Raw genomic sequence first — 17,702 nt, 5'->3', positions numbered from 1 at the left:
AGGAATGTAGATCAGTCATTGACAGCATCTGTCCTTGAGGAGCCAAAGGCTATGGAATACTCAGGGATTTGGGGGATTGTCCAACAGCAGATCTTTCAAATCCAACTGGCAACCTAACCTGTTTATTTAATAGTTCTAATGTTTGCAGATAGAAGTTTTAAAATACCAAATCTCACCAATGTTTGCGGAGGACGCTGGGGTTTTTTTTTTCTCTCAGAATCTCAAGGCTTCCTTAAAACTTTTCCAATTCCTACAATTCAAACTGCTCCCTCCTGGATCTTGGGAGGAGTCAGGGTTCGAACCCACCCACTATGGTAAAAGAGTCCAATAGATGAAGAGGTCCATCAGGGTATTTGACCAATGGTGGCGAGAGTGGCCAGGGGGTCGGGCAGCATATTTAAAGCAAGGGAGCCAAGCGATCCAAAGTTTCTTTTGTAAAAGTTTCACGTCAGTTTCAGATCTCAGTCCTGATTTTTTCATTCTCTGGGTGTGTGAGCATCACAGAACTGCAACCGAGAGGACCTTTAGTGCAGCAGAATTAATTGCACGGTTTTCTTTTATTAAATCTTTCCAAAAAAAAAAGCCTCGATGCAACTTTTGATTCAGCAAAAAAAAAGTTAACCAAAAAAAAAGTGTTTTTTTGGAGTTTTTGTTTGGAGTTTGTGAAACGCTGGATACTTTACGACCTAACTTTGACAAATCTTAACTTGCAAAACAAGTTTGACAACTTCTAAAACTTTTTCCCCCCTCTCTGTGTGTGCAGGCGTTTTGTGAAAATCTCTTGAGTTTCGAAGGACGGAAATCAGCATTATTTCTATTTCTCAGTAGCAATAATATAATTGGGGTTTTCTTCTTGAGAGAGAGAGAGAAAAAAATAATTGAAAAGGAAAATGACAGATGACCGAAGTGTGTCAGACGTGGCCAGCCCGGGAGGATCTGAGAGCGACTCATCCTTTGCTGCGGATGGGGAAGAGAAGTCTCAGCTTCAGCCTGGCAGCGATGAAGGGAGTGGCAAACGAGAGGCGGAGGAGGACAAATTCCCTCTGTGCATCAGGGAAGCCGTGAGTCAAGTCCTGGAGGGCTACGACTGGACCCTGGTCCCCATGCCTGTCAGGGTCAATGGATCCTCCAAGAATAAGCCTCATGTGAAAAGACCCATGAATGCCTTTATGGTGTGGGCACAGGCGGCACGAAGGAAACTGGCAGACCAGTACCCACATCTGCACAATGCGGAGCTCAGCAAAACTCTGGGCAAACTCTGGAGGTGAGTCCTTGAGTGTAAAGTTTGAAAAAAAAAAGTCTCTTAGCTCCTGTTCACCTAACACAGTTACCCCTCCTTAACAAGCACTCAGTTATAAGTCAGATCCTGTTCTACAGCTGTTAGACTTTATTACAATGATAAATCTATTCTATTTATTCCAAATTGAATTTTAATCCTGGGTTTAGAGAGTCGTATTTTCTGCAGGTATGTTGTTAGAACACGCAGGACATGTGAAAACCATGTTTGGGATTAGTGTAGGGTGCATCCAAAGCTGATTTAAACAGTTAATAAGTTCACTTTAATCCTGATTTTGTGCCTCTCTTAATTCTTTAGAAACTGCCTGCCCTCTTGTACGACATTTTATATTTATACAAATAACAAAAAGCCTGCAGATGATGGAAATTTGAAATTATAAAAAATGTTTCCAGCATTTTCTATGTTTTTCTATTTTTTGCGCATGTTAATTAATTTTTTGGTAGGGTTGAGTTGTTAATTTTACGGGTTTGAACTAGTTTGTCATTAACTTAATTACTATTCAATAATAGAAACCCAATTATGAGAACATGCCAAGAGTTTATGTGAATCATCAGCTTAGAAACTGCCTGGCAGGAAATTCTGTTCCCGTTCTTGCTGAAATGTCTTGTCTTTTTCAACCTTTGAAGATTTCCCTCTTCAAATGCTTTTCTTTCAATTCCTCGTTGAAAGAAATATAAAGAAATGGGATTGAAAGTTGGGTAAAGATCCTGGTAAGATATTGGATTGGAGGGGATTGCAACAGTGGAGATATCAGTTGTGCACCTTCGATCTCCAGCCTGTCTGATTTAGAAATGGGGAAAATGAGCTTTCATTAACTTTCTCCTAACATAAAGTTAGGGACAAATGAAAGGGGGAAGAGAGAATGATGGACAGAGTGAGTGAGGGGGCGAGAGGGAGATGGTCGAGGACCCAACGAGATGGACTGAGTGAGGGAGAGATGGATAGACTTTGTGGAAGAGGGAGAGAGATTGGGACAGAGAGCGAGTTGGGCAGAGTGAATGAGGGGCAGTAGGGAAAGACAGTGAGAGGGACATGACAAGTGTGAGGGATGGACTGAGTGAGGGAGAGAAGGATCGAGAAATAGATGGGAGAGAGAGCGCGAGGGGATAAAGAGATAGATGGGCAAAGCGTGAGGGGATAAAAAGAGAGATGGATAGACAAAGAGAGTGAAGGAGAGAATGAGACAGGCAGTGAGAGGGAGGGAAAGAAAGAATGGACAAAGGGAAAGAAACGGATGAATAATCAAGCAGATGGACAAAGGGTGAGTTAGAAAGACAGACAGAGATGGGCAGATAAACGGATAGACGGACAAAAATCTTGAGAGAGAGAGAGGCGAACAGAGAAAAAGACAATGGGATAAAGAGAAAGGGTGAGGGAGAGAGAAACGTATAGACAGAGGCGCAGAGAAAGACAGGAGAGCGATGGGGGGAGAGAGAGAGAGAGAGGATTGTAGGATGGGTGGTACATCGACAGTGAACACAATGAACAATGGAATAAATAGTGACTATCACCCTTCAGTTCCATTTTTGCCTTTGTGCAAATTACTCTTGAACTCACAGTGGGATTGGTGGTGTCAACACCAAATCATCAAGCAGACAATGTCCTCCCAGAGGAGCATGCTGAGGGCTAGGGGAGCATCCAGCTCTGGGGGAGCAGGGTTAAAGTTGTCTGTACTATGGGAGGGAGTGGTGGGGCAGGTCAGATCAGGGTGGTGTGGACGGGGTCACAAGGAAGGAGAGAGATGCACACGGGAGGTACTGGGGAGGTCGGGGCTGAGTGTCGTGCCTGTGCTGAGGAGAGATTGCATCTTCAATCTGGACAATCCGACTTGGTAACTTTAAAGGACCTGGGCTGCTAGTAGACGATAGAACGACAGCTGTTGGGAGTTGCTGATGAATGTTGTGTGGTGTATTGTCCGTACTGATGTGGAGGAATCAAGTGATGGTTACTGTAGCAACCGTGTCATGGTCCATACCCTCTGCTCTTGCCCCAATACTCCTTTTCATTATTCGTCCTACTGTCTTCAGGGTGTCAGCCCTGGCTCAGTGGGTAGCATACTCGCCTCTGAGTCAGCACGTTTGTGGGTTGAAGTCCCACTCCAGAGACTTGAGCACAAAATCCAGGCTGAGACTCCCTGTACCATTATTGAGGGAGTGCTGCACTGTCGGAGGTGCCGTCTTTCAGATGAGACGTTAAACCGAGGCCCCGTCTGCCCTCTCAGGCGGACGTAAAAGATCCCGCGGCCACTATTCAAAAAAGAGCAGGGGAGTTCTCCCTGGTGCCCTGGCTCAACATTTATCCCTCAACCAACATTGCTAAAAAAACACATTAGCTGGACATTATCACATTGCTGTTTGTGGGATCTTGCTGTGCATACACGTGTTTCCTGCATTACAACAGTGACTACACTTCAAAAATACTTCATTGGCTGTAAAACACTTTGGGACGTCCTGAGGTCTGTCCCAATCTCTTTACATATTCTATCCATCTCTCCCTCTCACTCACTCTGTCCTTCATTCTCTCTTCCCCCTTTCTTTTGTCCCTCACAAGTTACTTTTCTCACTTATATCACAATTAAAAAGAATAAAACAGCAAATGCTGGAAGTCGGAAATGAAAAGTGGGGAACGCTGGTCAGTCGACAGCTGAAAGAGCGCGGTGCAGTTAAAGTGTCCGATGCAGTCGTAGGATCCGCACTCAAGACCTGAAGCTTTTCTTTCCTCAGATACTGATGGCCCGGCCGTCAGCTCCCTGCACTTTCACACCATCGACTATTCCAATGCTCTCCTGGCTGGCCTCCCATCTTCCACCCTCCCTAAACTTCAGCTCATCCAAACCTCTGCTGCCCCGTATCCTAACTCGCACCGAGTCCCGTTCACCCATCACCCCCTGACTCCTGGTTCGGCAACACCTCGATTTTAAAATTCTCATCCTTGTATTCAAATCCCTCCATGGCCCTCGCCCCCTCCCGATCTCTGTAACCTCCTCCAGCCCTACAACCCTCCGAGATCTCTGCGCTCCTCCAATTCTGGCCTCTTGCGTATCCCCGATTTTCGTCGCTCCACCATTGGTGGCCGTGCCTTCAGCTGCCTGGGCCCTAAGCTCTGGAATTCCCTCCCTAAACCTCTCCGCCTCTCTCTCCTCCTTTAAGACACTCCTTAAAACCGACCTCTTTGACCAAGCTTTTGGTCACCTGTCCTAATATCTCCTTATGTGGCTCGGTGTCAAATTTCGGTTTGATAATCGCTCCTTGGGACATTTTATTCCGTTAAAGGCGCTATATAAATGCAGGTTGTTGTCGTTTCACACGGTGCCCATCCTCACCATTGCGTGTAACCCACAGCGTGCCAGCGCGTTGCGCCAAGGCCGCGAGCTCGCTCTCGCTGAATCAGCGTTGCCGCCCATGGTACAGTTGGGGAACGGGAGCGGAGGGGTTTGGGGGGGGAGGGGGGGTAGACACAGCAAGAGCCAGATGTTTTCCCGTGACAGAGCGAGGGATTGCCAGAGAGTTAATCATCGCGAGACCACTCCCCCATCACCCAGCCTCCTCGCACCTGGCACGCGAGCAGCGGTGGGGGGGCTAGGAGCTGGATCCCCTCTCGGCTTCCTGACTCAAAGGAGAAGATAACCGTGGAAAAAATTTGGGAGGGGAGGTGGGTGTGGGTGGGTTGGTTGGTTGGTTGGTTGGGGGCCTGAACTCACCAGTAAAATTAAACCGACTTTTCAATAAATAAACTTTAGGCTATTTATATTAAAGAGAGTAACTGACGTTTGGCAGTGAGTTGGAGACAGAAATCCGATCGCTGCTCACTGCTGACGTTTGCCTCAAAGCTTTCGCGGTTGCTGATGTCGTCAGAGGCCCGGAGATTGAATTACTGCCTTGTAACTCCCTGCCAGGCAGCAGCCATGTGTCTGTGGTGAGTTAGGTGTGGCCCAGAAAGTGTTTGGGGAGAGGGGAGAGGAAGGGAGGGAGGGACCAGGTGGTTTCCAGCCCCAGCATTCCAGCTTTGTCTATTCTTTCCGATCCTTTTCCCTTTGGGAATTGTGTTCGGGATGGGGGATGGGGATGATCAGGACACAACCTAATTGGAGGGGGGAAGGGAGGTTGTGTTTGACTGCTGACCGATTGGGAACGCTGCAGCAGATTAATAATCGGTGCCCGGTCCAAGCTTTGACAAGGAATCTTTTCTCATCTCGAGGCAGTGGATTCCATCCAGCAATTTAAAAGATCCATTTCCGCCGCTTTCGTTCATTGCCCCATGTGAATCAGAGAGAAGGTCCCTTTGTTACCTCTAGACTCCAATGTTCTCCTGGCCGGCCTCCCATCTTCCACCCTCTGTAAACTTGAGCTCATCCAAAACTCTGCTGCCCCGTATCCTAACTCGCACCAAGTCCCGTTCACCCATCACCCCCTGTGCTCGCTGACCTACATTGGCTCCCGGTCCGGCAAAGCCTCGATTTTAAAATTCTCATCCTTGTTTTCAAATCCCTCTATGGCCTCGCCCCCTCCCTATCTCTGTAACCTCCTCCAGCCCTACAACCCTCCGAGATCTCTGCGCTCCTCCAGTTTTTGTCTCTTGCGCATCCCCGATTTTAATCGCTCCACCATTGGCGGCCGTGCCTTCAGCTGCCTCGGCCCTAAGCTCTGGAATTCCCTCCCTAAACCTCTCCGCCTCTCTCTCCTCCTTTAAGACGCTCCTTAAAACCTACCTCTTTGACCAGGCTTTTGGTCACCTGTCCCAATATCTCCTTATGTGGCTCGGTGTCAAATTCTGTTTGATAATCGCTCCTGTGAAGCGCCTTGGGACGTTAAAGGCGCTATATAAATGCAAGTAGTTGTTGTTGAGGCGGTGGGGAGTTTGTGACTCACAGATGTTTACATGTTTAAAAACGGCAGCCTCTGGTAAATGACCCGGGTCGCTCGGTACCAGCTGTGCTTGTCAACCCGACAACCCCCCCCCCTCCCCCGCGGGCGTGGGCTTTCACCACGGGCCACAGCAGCTGCCGGTGAATTTGCCGGCTTGGCCCCACACTGGACGGGACTGTAAACCCGGGGGAGAGCGGCCTTGTTGCTTGGGATGTGCTGTGAGGCTCCGCGGCTCTGGGTCCACAGCAGAGGGTGTAAACAGGAGCGACAGTCTGATTAACGGACTAACCGTCCCAGCATTCACCGGGCGTGTCTAACGGTGCTGCGGTGTCTCTGGCTGACAATCGACTGTCTGTTATTTCATTTCATTGTTGATTCTCGGAGTGTGGGAGTCGCTGGCGAGGCCGGCATTTATTGCCCATCCCTAGTCGCCCCTGGAGAAGGTGGTGGTGAGCCTCCTTCTTCTTCAACCGCTGCAGTCCGTGTGGTGAAGGTTCTCCCACAGTGTCGTTAAGTCCTCGGTCGAAATTGAGATATCCGTTCGGTTTTATTCTTCTTACCCTTTTTTGAATTGGTTTAATACAACTGAGGGGCTCGCTGGGCCATTTCAGAGGGCAGTTAAGAGTCAACCATGTTGGTGTGGGGACTGGAGTCACATATAGGCCCAGACCGGGTAAGGACGGCAGGTTTCCTTCCCTAAAGGACATCAGTGAACCCGTTGGGTTTTTACAACAATCCGACAGCTTCAGGGTCACTTTTACTGAGACCAGCTCTTTATTTCCAGATTTTGTAAAGTGAATTCTTACTCACAAGCTGCCCATGGTGGGATTTGAATTGATACTCTGTGGATTACTAGCCCAGTAACAGAACCACCACACCGCTGTACTCGAGTGTGAGTGGGATATTGGGAGCTCACAATTTGGACTTTCAGCAGGCAGCAAAGGGTTAATGGGTCAGCGGGTATTTTTTGGTTATAGTCACACAGGGTTTGGGATTCGTCAGAAACTCGCTATTTCTGTTCCAACAGTGAGATGAGGAGCTTTCGGAGGGAGAATTGTGTCAGGTGGGAGATGTACTTTTGCTCAGATTAATTTACAGAGAAAAGGAGTGTAGGAGTTGGTGAGACGAGTAATCCTGGCCGACTCTGGCTTGAGTTCAGGGTCACAGTTGTGACATTCTCCTCGCTAGCACAACTTTCAAATAAAACTTTAACTTTTTTTTTCTCCTTCAATTGTCGTCAGTGGAATGATTCCATGAAACGAAAAAGAATCCAGAAACAATGAGGCTGAAAAACTTCACACACCAGGACAGTCAGCTCAGCTCGGGCACCTGGTCAGGGTTTGAGAGGTTGGGGGTCACACAGAGAGATGACGGGCATGAGGAGCAGAGAGCCCTCAGTGTTACTCCCAGGGCAGGTACAGGGTTAGATACAGAGTAAAGCTCCCTCTACACTGTCCCATCAAACACTCCCAGGGTCAGGTACAGGGTTAGATACAGAGTAAAGCTCCCTCTACACTGTCCCATCAAACACTCCCAGGGCAGGTACAGGGTTAGATACAGAGTAAAGCTCCCTCTACACTGTCCCATCAAACACTCCCAGGGCAGGTACAGGGTTAGATACAGAGTAAAGCTCCCTCTACACTGTCCCATCAAACACTCCCAGGGTCAGGTACAGGGTTAGATACAGAGTAAAGCTCCCTCTACACTGTCCCATCAAACACTCCCAGGGCAGGTACAGGGTTAGATACAGAGTAAAGCTCCCTCTACACTGTCCCATCAAACACTCCCAGGGCAGGTACAGGGTTAGATACAGAGTAAAGCTCCCTCTACACTGTCCCATCAAACACTCCCAGGGCAGGTACAGCACGGGTTAGATACAGAGTAAAGCTCCCTCTACACTGTCCCATCAAACACTCCCAGGGCAGGTACAGCACGGGTTAGATACAGAGTAAAGCTCCCTCTACACTGTCCCATCAAACACTCCCAGGGCAGGTACAGGGTTAGATACAGAGTAACGCTCCCTCTACACTCTCCCATAACTCCCCCAATGACCACACACACACTCAATTACTTTCCTGTAGGAGTCAGTCATGAGGAGCAGCCCAAGAAACTGAGGCCAATTGTTACTCTCCTCCTGTTAACCCAGTCCAGATGGGGAGTGACTCTCTGCCTGGTTCATCTTTTACACTGTGGGATGATCTTTGTCAGTTTTTACGATGTATTGTAAGGTGGTGGGGACACGGTGGAAGGTGTTTCAGTGACATTCGGTGACTGCCCATATCCTAACTCGCACCAAGTCCCGTTCACCCATCACCCTCTGTGCTCGCTGACCTACATCGGCTCCCAGTCCGGGAACACCTTGATTTTAAAATTCTAATCCTTGTTTTCAAATCCCTCCACGGCCCCTCCCTATCTCTGTAACCTCCTCCAGCCCTACAACCCGCTGAGATCTCTGCGTTCCTCCAATTCTTGCCTTTTGCGCATCCCCGATTTTCATCATAGAATCAAAGAATCATAGAAAGTTACAGCACAAAAGGAGGCCGTTCGGCCCATCGTGTCCGTGCCAGTCGAAAAGAGCCATCCGGCTTAATCCTACTTTCCAGCACTTGGTCCGTGGCCCTGTAGGTTACAGCACTTCAAGTGCACATCCAGGTACTTTTTCTTTCTGCCTCGACCGCCCTCTCAGGCAGTGAGTTCCAGACCCCCACCACCCTCCTCTGAGTGAAAAAAATTCTCCTCAGCTCCCCTCTAATCCTTCTACCAATTACTTCAAATCTATGGCACCTGATCACTGACCCCTCTGCTAAGGGAAATAATTAATCGCTCCACCATTGGCGGCCGTGCCTTCAGCTGCCTGGGCCCTAAGCTCTGGAATTCCCTCCCTAAACCTCTCCGCCTCTCTCTCCTCCTTTAAGACGCTCCTTAAAACCTACCTCTTTGACCGAGCTTTTGGTCACCTGTCCTAATATCTCCTTATGTGGCTCAGTGTCAAATTTTGTTTGATAATCGCTCCTGTGAATCGCCTTGGGACGTTTTACTACATTAAAGGCGCTATATAAATGATGCTGGTACCCTCAGGGGCGGGGGAGAGGGGTTACTGAGTGACAGTGTGAGGGAGAGGGATTAACATCAGTAGAGATACAGTCAATAACAGGGCGCTGGGGGAGAGGGGTTACTGAGTGACAGTGTGAGGGAGCTGGATTAACATCAGTAGAGATACAGTCAATAACACAGGGTGCTGGGGGAGAGGGGTTACTGAGTGACAGTGTGAGGGAGCTGGATTAACATCAGTAGAGATACAGTCAGTAACACAGGGAGCTGGGGGAGAGGGGTTACTGAGTGACAGTGTGAGGGAGAGGGATTAACATCAGTAGAGATACAGTCAATAACACAGGGTGCTGGGGGAGAGGGGTTACTGAGTGACAGTGTGAGGGAGAGGGATTAACATCAGTGGAGATACAGTCAATAACACAGGGCGCTGGGGGAGAGGGGTTACTGAGTGACAGTGTGAGGGAGAGGGATTAACATCAGTAGAGATACAGTCAGTAACACAGGGCTCTGGGGAAAGGGTGTTACCAATAAAACTCTGTGACAGAGAAATCTGTACCACGCCCTGCGAAGATTATTGGCTCCGATACAGATCGCTCTTTTTTTCAGGAGGTGATATTCTCTCTGAAGGTTTATTACACCGAATTTACAGCACAGAAACAGGCCATTCGGCCCAACAGGTCTATGCCGGTGTTTATGCTCCACATGAGCCTCCTCCCTCCCCTCTTCATCTCACCCTATCAGCATATCCTTCTATTCCTTTCTCCCTCATGTGTTTATCGAGCTTCCCCTTAAATGTATCGATGTTATTCACCTCAACTACTCCTTGTGGTAACAAGTTCCACATTCTAACCACTCTCTGGGTAAAGAAGTTTCTCCTGAATTCCCCAGGGAGATGTCTCTACAGTGATTGGTGTCTCTCGGTCCCCTTTCCCTCAACGAGATTTCTGTATGGTGGCTGATGTCTCTCAGTCTTTCCCTGAGAGACACCAGTCAGTATACTGATATCTCCCTGAGGGAGAGGGACTGAGAGACACCGGTCAGTGTACAGATATCTCCCTGAGGGAGAGGGACTGAGAGACACCAGTCAGTGTACAGATATCTCCCTGAGGGAGAGGGACTGAGAGACACCAGTCAGTGTACAGATATCTCCCTGAGGGAGAGGGACTGAGAGACACCAGTCAGTGTACAGATATCTCCCTGAGGGAGAGGGACTGAGAGACACCAGTCAGTGTACAGATATCTCCCTGAGGGAGAGGGACTGAGAGACACCAGTCAGTGTACAGATATCTCTCTGAGAGAGAGGGACTGAGAGACACCAGTCAGTGTACAGATATCTCCCTGAGAGAGAGGGGACTGAGAGACACCGGTCTGTGTACAGATATCTCCCTGAGGGAGTGGGGCTGAGAGACACCAGTCAGTGTACAGATATCTCCCTGAGGGAGAGGAACTGAGAGACACCGGTCAGTGTACAGATATCTCCCTGAGAGAGAGGGGACTGAAAGACACTGGTCAGTGTACAGATATCTCCCTTCCCTTGGACAAAAACAGAGAGCCGTTCAGTTAAATAAACTTCCTGTAAGTGAACATGTTCCTCAGATGTGCCTCTTTGGCCTGTTTGGAGGTTGGACTTCACACAGAACCTGTCTGTGTAACTTAGTGTTTGTATCGTCCACCAGGCAACGGTGAGCTGATCCCGGCCCACACTGCTTCCAGGAAACTTGGCTATATTCAAAGCTTTTTTTATGTCTGATTTGAATGTGTATGAAATAATTCTGAGCTGCCTCTTGGGGCTAGGTCTGTGTCTGGGTCTGGGTCTCTGTCTGGGTCTAGGTCTGGGTCTGTGCCTGAGTCTGGTCTGGGTCTGAGTCTGGTCTGGATCTGTCTGGGTCTGGGGATATGTCTGGGTCTGAGTCTGTGTCTGTCTGGGTTTGGGGTTGTGTCTGAGTCTGCGTCAGGGCCTGGGCCTGTGTCTGGGCCTATGTCTGGGTCTGGGCCGGGTCCTGCTTGTGGGATCTCAGGTTGTCCCAAAAAGATTTACAACAACAACAACTACTTGCATTTATATAGCACCTTTAACGTAGTAAAACGTCCCCAAGGCGCTTCACAGGAACATAATCAGAAAAAATTTGACACTGAGCCACATAAGGAGATATTAGGGACAGGTGACCAAAAGCTCAGTCAAAGAGGTAGGTTTTAAGGAGCGTCTTAAAGGAGGAGAGAGAGGCGGAGAGGTTTAGGGAGGGAATTCCAGAGCTTAGGGCCTGGGCAGCTGAAGGCACGGCCGCCAATGGTGGAGCGATTAAAATCGGGGATGGGCAAGAGGCCAGAATTACAGCCAATTAAGTATTTTTGAAGTGTAGTCACTTGTGGGATGTGGGAAACGCAGCAGCCAATTTGTGCACAGCAAGATCCCACAAACAGCAAATGAGAATCTGTTTTTAGTGATGTTGGTTGAGGGATGAATATTGGCCCAGGACACCGGGGAGAACTCCCCTGCTCTTCGAACAGTGCTGTGGGACCTCTCACATGAACAGAACCTCAGTTTAACGTCTCATCCGAAAGACGGCACCTCCAACAGTGCAGCACTCCCTCAGTACCGGCACTGGGAGTGTCGGCCTGGATCGCGTGCTCAAGAGCAAAGCTAAAGCAATTTGGATGGAAACACTCAAGTGCTGAGAGATATAACCCTGCCCGAACCGTCACACTTTCTGTTTAGAATTTGTACACGTTTGCAAACTGAAATTCCATTAATAAATGCGAGCATGTCTGTTCCTCTCCATCAACCCAGTATCGGAATCGCAAACTCAGAAATGGCAACTTATGAGTTGTAACTTGTAATTGCGTTTCCCACATTACAACATTTCAAAAGTAATTAATTGGCTGTAAAATTGCTTTGGGCCGTCCTGAGGTCATGAAAGGCGCTATATAAATGAAAGATCTTTCTTTCCAAACAGGATTGGAGGCCGATGGCTTTCAATGTGTTTCAGGTCGAACAGCCTCTGCTGCTCAGCCAGTGTGTCCTGACTCACTTGTGCAGGTTCCCTCAAACATCTCAGTCACTGGGCCCCAAATGCATTAAATCAACACCCTTCATTTTTTCACATTGCTCCTCCTGCTCTCAATGGACTCTCCCACTCCCGTGGATTTAAACATGTGTGGAGGAGAAGAGTACACGTTGGTAACGGGGGGGAAGTCATCCTCTGGGTAGAAAATGGCAGCAAGGCCATGTTCTGATGCCTGTGATACAATATTTTAATATGTAAATTAATCAGTGGCTTCAGGTTTTTCTTTAAAAACACCTGACACGATTAATAACGGCAGCAAATGGGCAATTTCACCCGGGCTGCTGCAGTTTTAAAATTCAGTTTTTCACTGGGCGACGTCACTGCCTCAGTCTGATGCGGTTTGATGGAATATCTTTGGTTTCACGACAAAGAAAGACTTGCATTTATATAGCGCCTTTCACAACCTCAGGACGTCCCAAAGCGCTTTACAGCCAATGAAGTACGTTTAAAGTATAGTCACTGTTTTAATGTAGGAAACGCAGCAGCCAATTTGCGCACAGCAAGATCCCACAAACAACATTGTGATAATGATCAGATAACCTGTTTTAGTGATGTTGGTTGAGGGATAAATATTTGTCAGGACACCGGGGAGAACTCCCCCCTGCTCTTCTTGCAATAGTGGCCATGGGATCTTTTACATCCACCTGAGAGGGGCAGACGGGGCCCTCCCTCAGTACTGCTGTGTGAGATGAGTTTGGACGCCTCACTCCAGTCTCTCGTATCTGTACGGCAACGAGACGTGAGTGTTCCTGAACCAGCAGCCTTTGGCTGGTAGAGAGCGGGGGAAGCTGAGGCACATCGTTAGGGTAGAGTAGAGGGAGCTTTACCCTTAATCTGTTCTGCGCCCGCCGAGGCAGTTTGTGAATACTTGTCGTGGGGGGTGGGAGGTCCCGTCAGTGGTTGTAAATGAAGGATCTTCTGTGCGGCCGGACCTTGTTGATCAGGACGTGGAATCGAGTTGGGGAAACAAAGAGTTTCAAATTTGGAGCGTGTGTTTTCTCTTTGTTGCCGCAGGCTGCTGAACGAGAACGATAAGCGTCCGTTCGTGGAGGAGGCTGAGCGCCTGCGGTCTCAGCACAAGAAGGACCACCCAGACTACAAATACCAGCCCCGCCGACGGAAGAACATGAAGCCGGGTCAGGGCGACGGCGATGCCCACCCAGAGGGCACCCACATCTCCGCCGTCCAGCCCCACTACAAGGCCGTGCCTCAGGACCGCGGCCGGGCGACGGGAGGCTCTCCGCTCTCGGAGGGACACGGCGAGCACGCAGGTGACGTATCCGCGTCTATCGGCCCCCTCGGAATTCCTGGAATCGGACTCCCAATTCTTCCAATATTCACAACCCTAGGCCACGGAGCAGGTCCACAATTGCCAACAATGGGGGGGGGGCGGGGGTGGTCTCGAGGAGTGAAACATTGGGGTCACTTCTAGCCTCCAAAACAAAAAATTTGCGGCTGAAACATTTAACCTTCACGTCTGAAAGATCTTTCTTGTTTCTTTTCTTTCCTTTTACAGGACAGAACCATGGCCCGCCAACTCCTCCCACCACCCCAAAGACAGAGATGCAGTCGGGAAAAGCAGAGGGGAAACGGGACGGGCGCCCGTTAGTGGAGGGGGGGAAACCGCACATCGATTTTGGCAACATGGACATCGGGGACCTGAGCCACGATGTCATGTCCAACATGGAGACCTTCGACGTCCATGAGTTTGACCAGTACCTGCCGCCCAATGGTCACCCGGCCCATGGGCAAGTCTTGGGCGCTGGGGGGTATGCCGGAAATTATGGGCTGGGGGGCACGCTGTCGGGTGCCAGCGGACACTCTGCCTGGATCTCCAAGCAACACGGTGGGAGTTCGTCATCCTCTGTGTCAGCCCCCGCCCAGCCCGAGTCCAAAACACAGATCAAGACGGAGCAAGCCCACCCGAGCCATTACTCTGACCTGCAGCACTCCTCTGCCCAGATCACCTACACATCCCTGAGCCTCCCGCACTACGGCTCCGCCTTCCCCAGCATCACCAGGTCCCAGTTCGAATATCCTGACCACCAGCCTTCAGGCTCTTACTACAGCCCCTCTGGCCAGACCTCTGGACTCTACACCGCCTTCTCCTACATGGGATCGTCTCAGCGTCCCCTCTACACATCCATCAGCGACCCATCCTCGGCCCCTCAATCCCGCAGTCCCACTCATTGGGAGCAGCCAGTCTACACGACACTTACCCGACCGTAAGACACTTCCGTCAAGATGAGGACCAAACGGGACTTGGTTTTTTTTTTCTTTAAAACCAAAAGAAACCCTCACAAAATCTATATGTACGGTTCTAAAGATCGACCCTTGCTAATGAGCGCCTCACACATTCTCGATGTTCGTTACCCCCCTTCCTGTGTGTCGGGGTCGAACAGAAGTTTCTTGCCAACAGACGAAGATGGACTTCAAGGAACGAAGCCAAAAAAAAAAAACCGTGACACGATGCCCAGAGTGAAGACGCTGGTTGGAGAACAAAAACCCTGAAGTGATCGCGTTGCCTCCAGCCCGCAGAACGCAACGCGGCTACCCCCGTTACAAAGCTTCTGGAAGACCCCCCACCTCCGTGTAAACCTGTCGTACTTACAGCGCGGCCTTTTAACGCAGCATGGAGCCAAGGCCCACTCCCGCCCCGCCACCCCATCCCACCCCCCTCAGGGTGAAGTGACTCGGCACCTCAGCTCCTTTGTTGGAACTGAAGATTTTCCACCACCGGTCGAGACGTCAACCAGCGGAGGCAGGACTCAAACCCCGAACCCAATACAAGCTGCAATCGCCAATGCTACGTAGGAGCGTTAAACGAGCTTTGCTTCTCTTGCGAGTAGCCTATTTTTTTTTTCTTTTAATCCGCTTAACCCTCGCAGGCTGTGGTTTGGTTTCACCAGGGCCGTCTTACTAGAACATTCCTAACATTCTGTGTGTTACCAGATATCGGTACAGCAAACTGTATAATGTTGTTGGGGGGAGGGAGTATGTACATATTTTGTAAAAGAAATTGAAAGTCCTTTTTTTGTTGTTTTTTCTCAAAGATTATTTTAGCCCTTTTTGTTTCACGTTGACGCAGTGTCGGAGTCCTGCTAGTTCCTGCCGTGTTATAAAATGGCATTTTGTCGTAGAGTGTGTAGGGCCCGAGATTCCTCCTGTCGTTTGGTTGCACCGTGCTCACCAATCGTTTGTTGGAGTCAGCGACAAGAGGAATTTCGGGCCTTATATTTTAACTAGATCTAGACGTACAATGAGTAGTCTTTTTGTGTCTTAATAGTTTCACCTCAGTGATGGTCCCGGGCTTCCAGTGATCGAATGTCGGCCTTTTTACTCTCAAGCCTTTAGGGGATCGTCAACCCTCCAGGATTGGCCTGGAGTCTCCAGGAATGAAAGATTGATCTCCTCTGGAGGAAAAAATTATAGGGGCGTTAAAAAAAAGTGGGTTTTTCTCCATTTACTTTAAACACTTTTGTTTATTAGTTGTACAAATATTGGAGACGGGGCGGGCGGGGGAAAGGCTGTTTGACCAAGAGTCAAGAATCATCCAATCGGGGTAACAAAGAGTCTGCTCGCTTTCCGATTGGCCGTGGGAAGGCGGGGCCCCGCGAGGATGGACATATCGGGTGACCAATGGCACGAACGTGGGGGTGGGGGCCCCCCCCCCGAGGATGGAGGTGTCGGGCAACCAATGGCGGGAGGGTGGGGGCAGGGCGGTTGGAAGCGGGAGGATCATGTGACGACTCCTCCAGGAATACGTCCAACCAGAGTTGGCGGACCCTCGAGGCCTTGCAGTTGAGGCCCGAGGCCGGCTCTCCTCTGGTCGACCCTGGTTCACTCGTGGTAAGGTCCTGGTTACAACCAGCTCTCCGCAGCAGCCACGATGGTGGTCGCGGAACGCCCTGACCTCCCTCTCCCCAGTCCCCGGAGCAGACGGAGGCTGAGTGGGGTGGCTGGCTGAGCAAACTAAGACAGAAAAATGAGGGGGTTCCTTCAAGACCATCAAAGTAATCCTTAATTTATTCAACAACCCTTTTTTTTAATGATATATATTATATATATGGTAGCGTAGTGGTTATGTTACTGGACTAGTAATTCAGAAGAACGTGAGATCAAATCCCACCTTGGCAGTTTTGAAAATTTGAATTCAGTCTTAAAATAAAGAGCTGGGACCAACAAAAGTGACCGAGAAGCTGTCGGATTGTCATAAAAACCCAACTGGTTCACTAATGTCCTTTAGGGAGGGAAACCTGCCGTCCTTACCCGGTCTGGGCCTATACGTGACTCCAGTCCCCACATCAACGTGGTTGACTCTTAACTGCCCTCTGAGAGACACTTAGTTGCATCAAATACACAACTCGGGATGGACAATAAATGCCGGCCCTGCCAGCGACGCCCACGTCCTGAGAACGAATATAATATATATAGATATATATAGACACATGCACATATATATATATAAACTCCCTCAGCTTAAGGTCACTCAGCCCAGGCCCTGTTGATCTACCTACACTCACCTGGATACATAACTTAATCGCCCAATCTGCCCATTCTCCCCTTCCCCAGCAAAGTGTTTCCAAAAGTCATCAAAAACAACCCTCCCAGATGTCACTCGTGGAATTAGGATAACGCAGAAACAATAAAATGAAAACCAGATTTATCGCTTCCCCTCCTCGCCCTCGCGGGGGATTGGAACCCGATTGTTTCACAAGTCAAGCCTTACTTCCCTGGCCCATAAGTCTTTGGGGCACACCCTTAAAAAAGGGGGGGTATCGTGCTCTTCTTCCAACCGGTCTAACTCCTCCGCGCTCCCCAATCCTGCGAGCGTAAGGCCGAGACCAGCTGGCTGAACCGTGCTCAGATCCGTCCAGAAGGGAATGTGGTCAAATCACTGTTGCTATGGGAACAGTGCAGGCCGCTCTCCGTGGTACGATGGGGGAACTCTTGGGAGTTGTGGTATTTCTTTTGTAGCGTTGTCGAATTCAATTGCTTGTTTCGTTGGATATATTTTATTTAAAAATCCTCATTTTTATGGCCAGATTCTCCTCACTCCAATACCTGCTCCTCAACCAGCCGTTTTGAGTCTGCCGTGGATTTTTGGAGGTGGTTTTTCTGAGTGATCATAAGCCCCCTGACTGTGGAAATCCCCTGTACAATGGGAATAATCACTGACCTGTGCGGATACAACACAATCAGACCAAGGAATTGACCCAGGTTCAATCTCTGGGCTGTGCTGAGCTGGTTAATCTGAACTGGGCAAGTGTTAGGGATCATCCAGCACAGAAGGAGGCCATTCGTCCCATCGTGCCTGTGCTGGCCCTTTGAAAGAGTTATCCAATTAGTCCCACTCCCCCCCCCCTGCTCTTTCCCCATTCAAGTATTTATCCAATTCCCTTTTGAAAGTTATTATTGAATCTG

At 49.4% G+C, this 17,702-nt stretch overlaps 1 protein-coding gene across 1 annotated transcript; it reads left to right on the top strand.

Moving 5' to 3' along the window:
- Positions 1-682: 682 nt before the first annotated feature.
- sox10 (SRY-box transcription factor 10) lies at positions 683-15,963 on the top strand. The gene is made up of 3 exons (XM_067974339.1): positions 683-1,264; positions 13,293-13,549; positions 13,795-15,963. Exons 1-3 carry the CDS (start codon positions 891-893, stop codon positions 14,505-14,507), a joined length of 1,344 nt encoding a protein of 447 aa, XP_067830440.1. The 5' UTR covers positions 683-890; the 3' UTR covers positions 14,508-15,963.
- Positions 15,964-17,702: the final 1,739 nt, after the last annotated feature.

Source organism: Heptranchias perlo, chromosome 40 (assembly GCF_035084215.1).
Source record: "Heptranchias perlo isolate sHepPer1 chromosome 40, sHepPer1.hap1, whole genome shotgun sequence".
In the NCBI taxonomy this organism is placed as follows: domain Eukaryota; kingdom Metazoa; phylum Chordata; class Chondrichthyes; order Hexanchiformes; family Hexanchidae; genus Heptranchias; species Heptranchias perlo.
Note: the sequence above shows the minus strand (reverse complement) of the source record. Positions and strands in the feature narration are given on the sequence as shown.

Excerpts from the sequence above, each read along its gene's own strand:
- sox10 (XM_067974339.1), top strand. The coding sequence starts at position 891 with ATGACAGATGACCGAAGTGTGTCAGACGTGGCCAGCCCGGGAGGATCT. Across the intron at positions 1,265-13,292 it reads ACTCTGGGCAAACTCTGGAG|GCTGCTGAACGAGAACGATA; the intron begins GTGAGTCCTTGA and ends TTGTTGCCGCAG. Across the intron at positions 13,550-13,794 it reads GGGACACGGCGAGCACGCAG|GACAGAACCATGGCCCGCCA; the intron begins GTGACGTATCCG and ends TTCCTTTTACAG.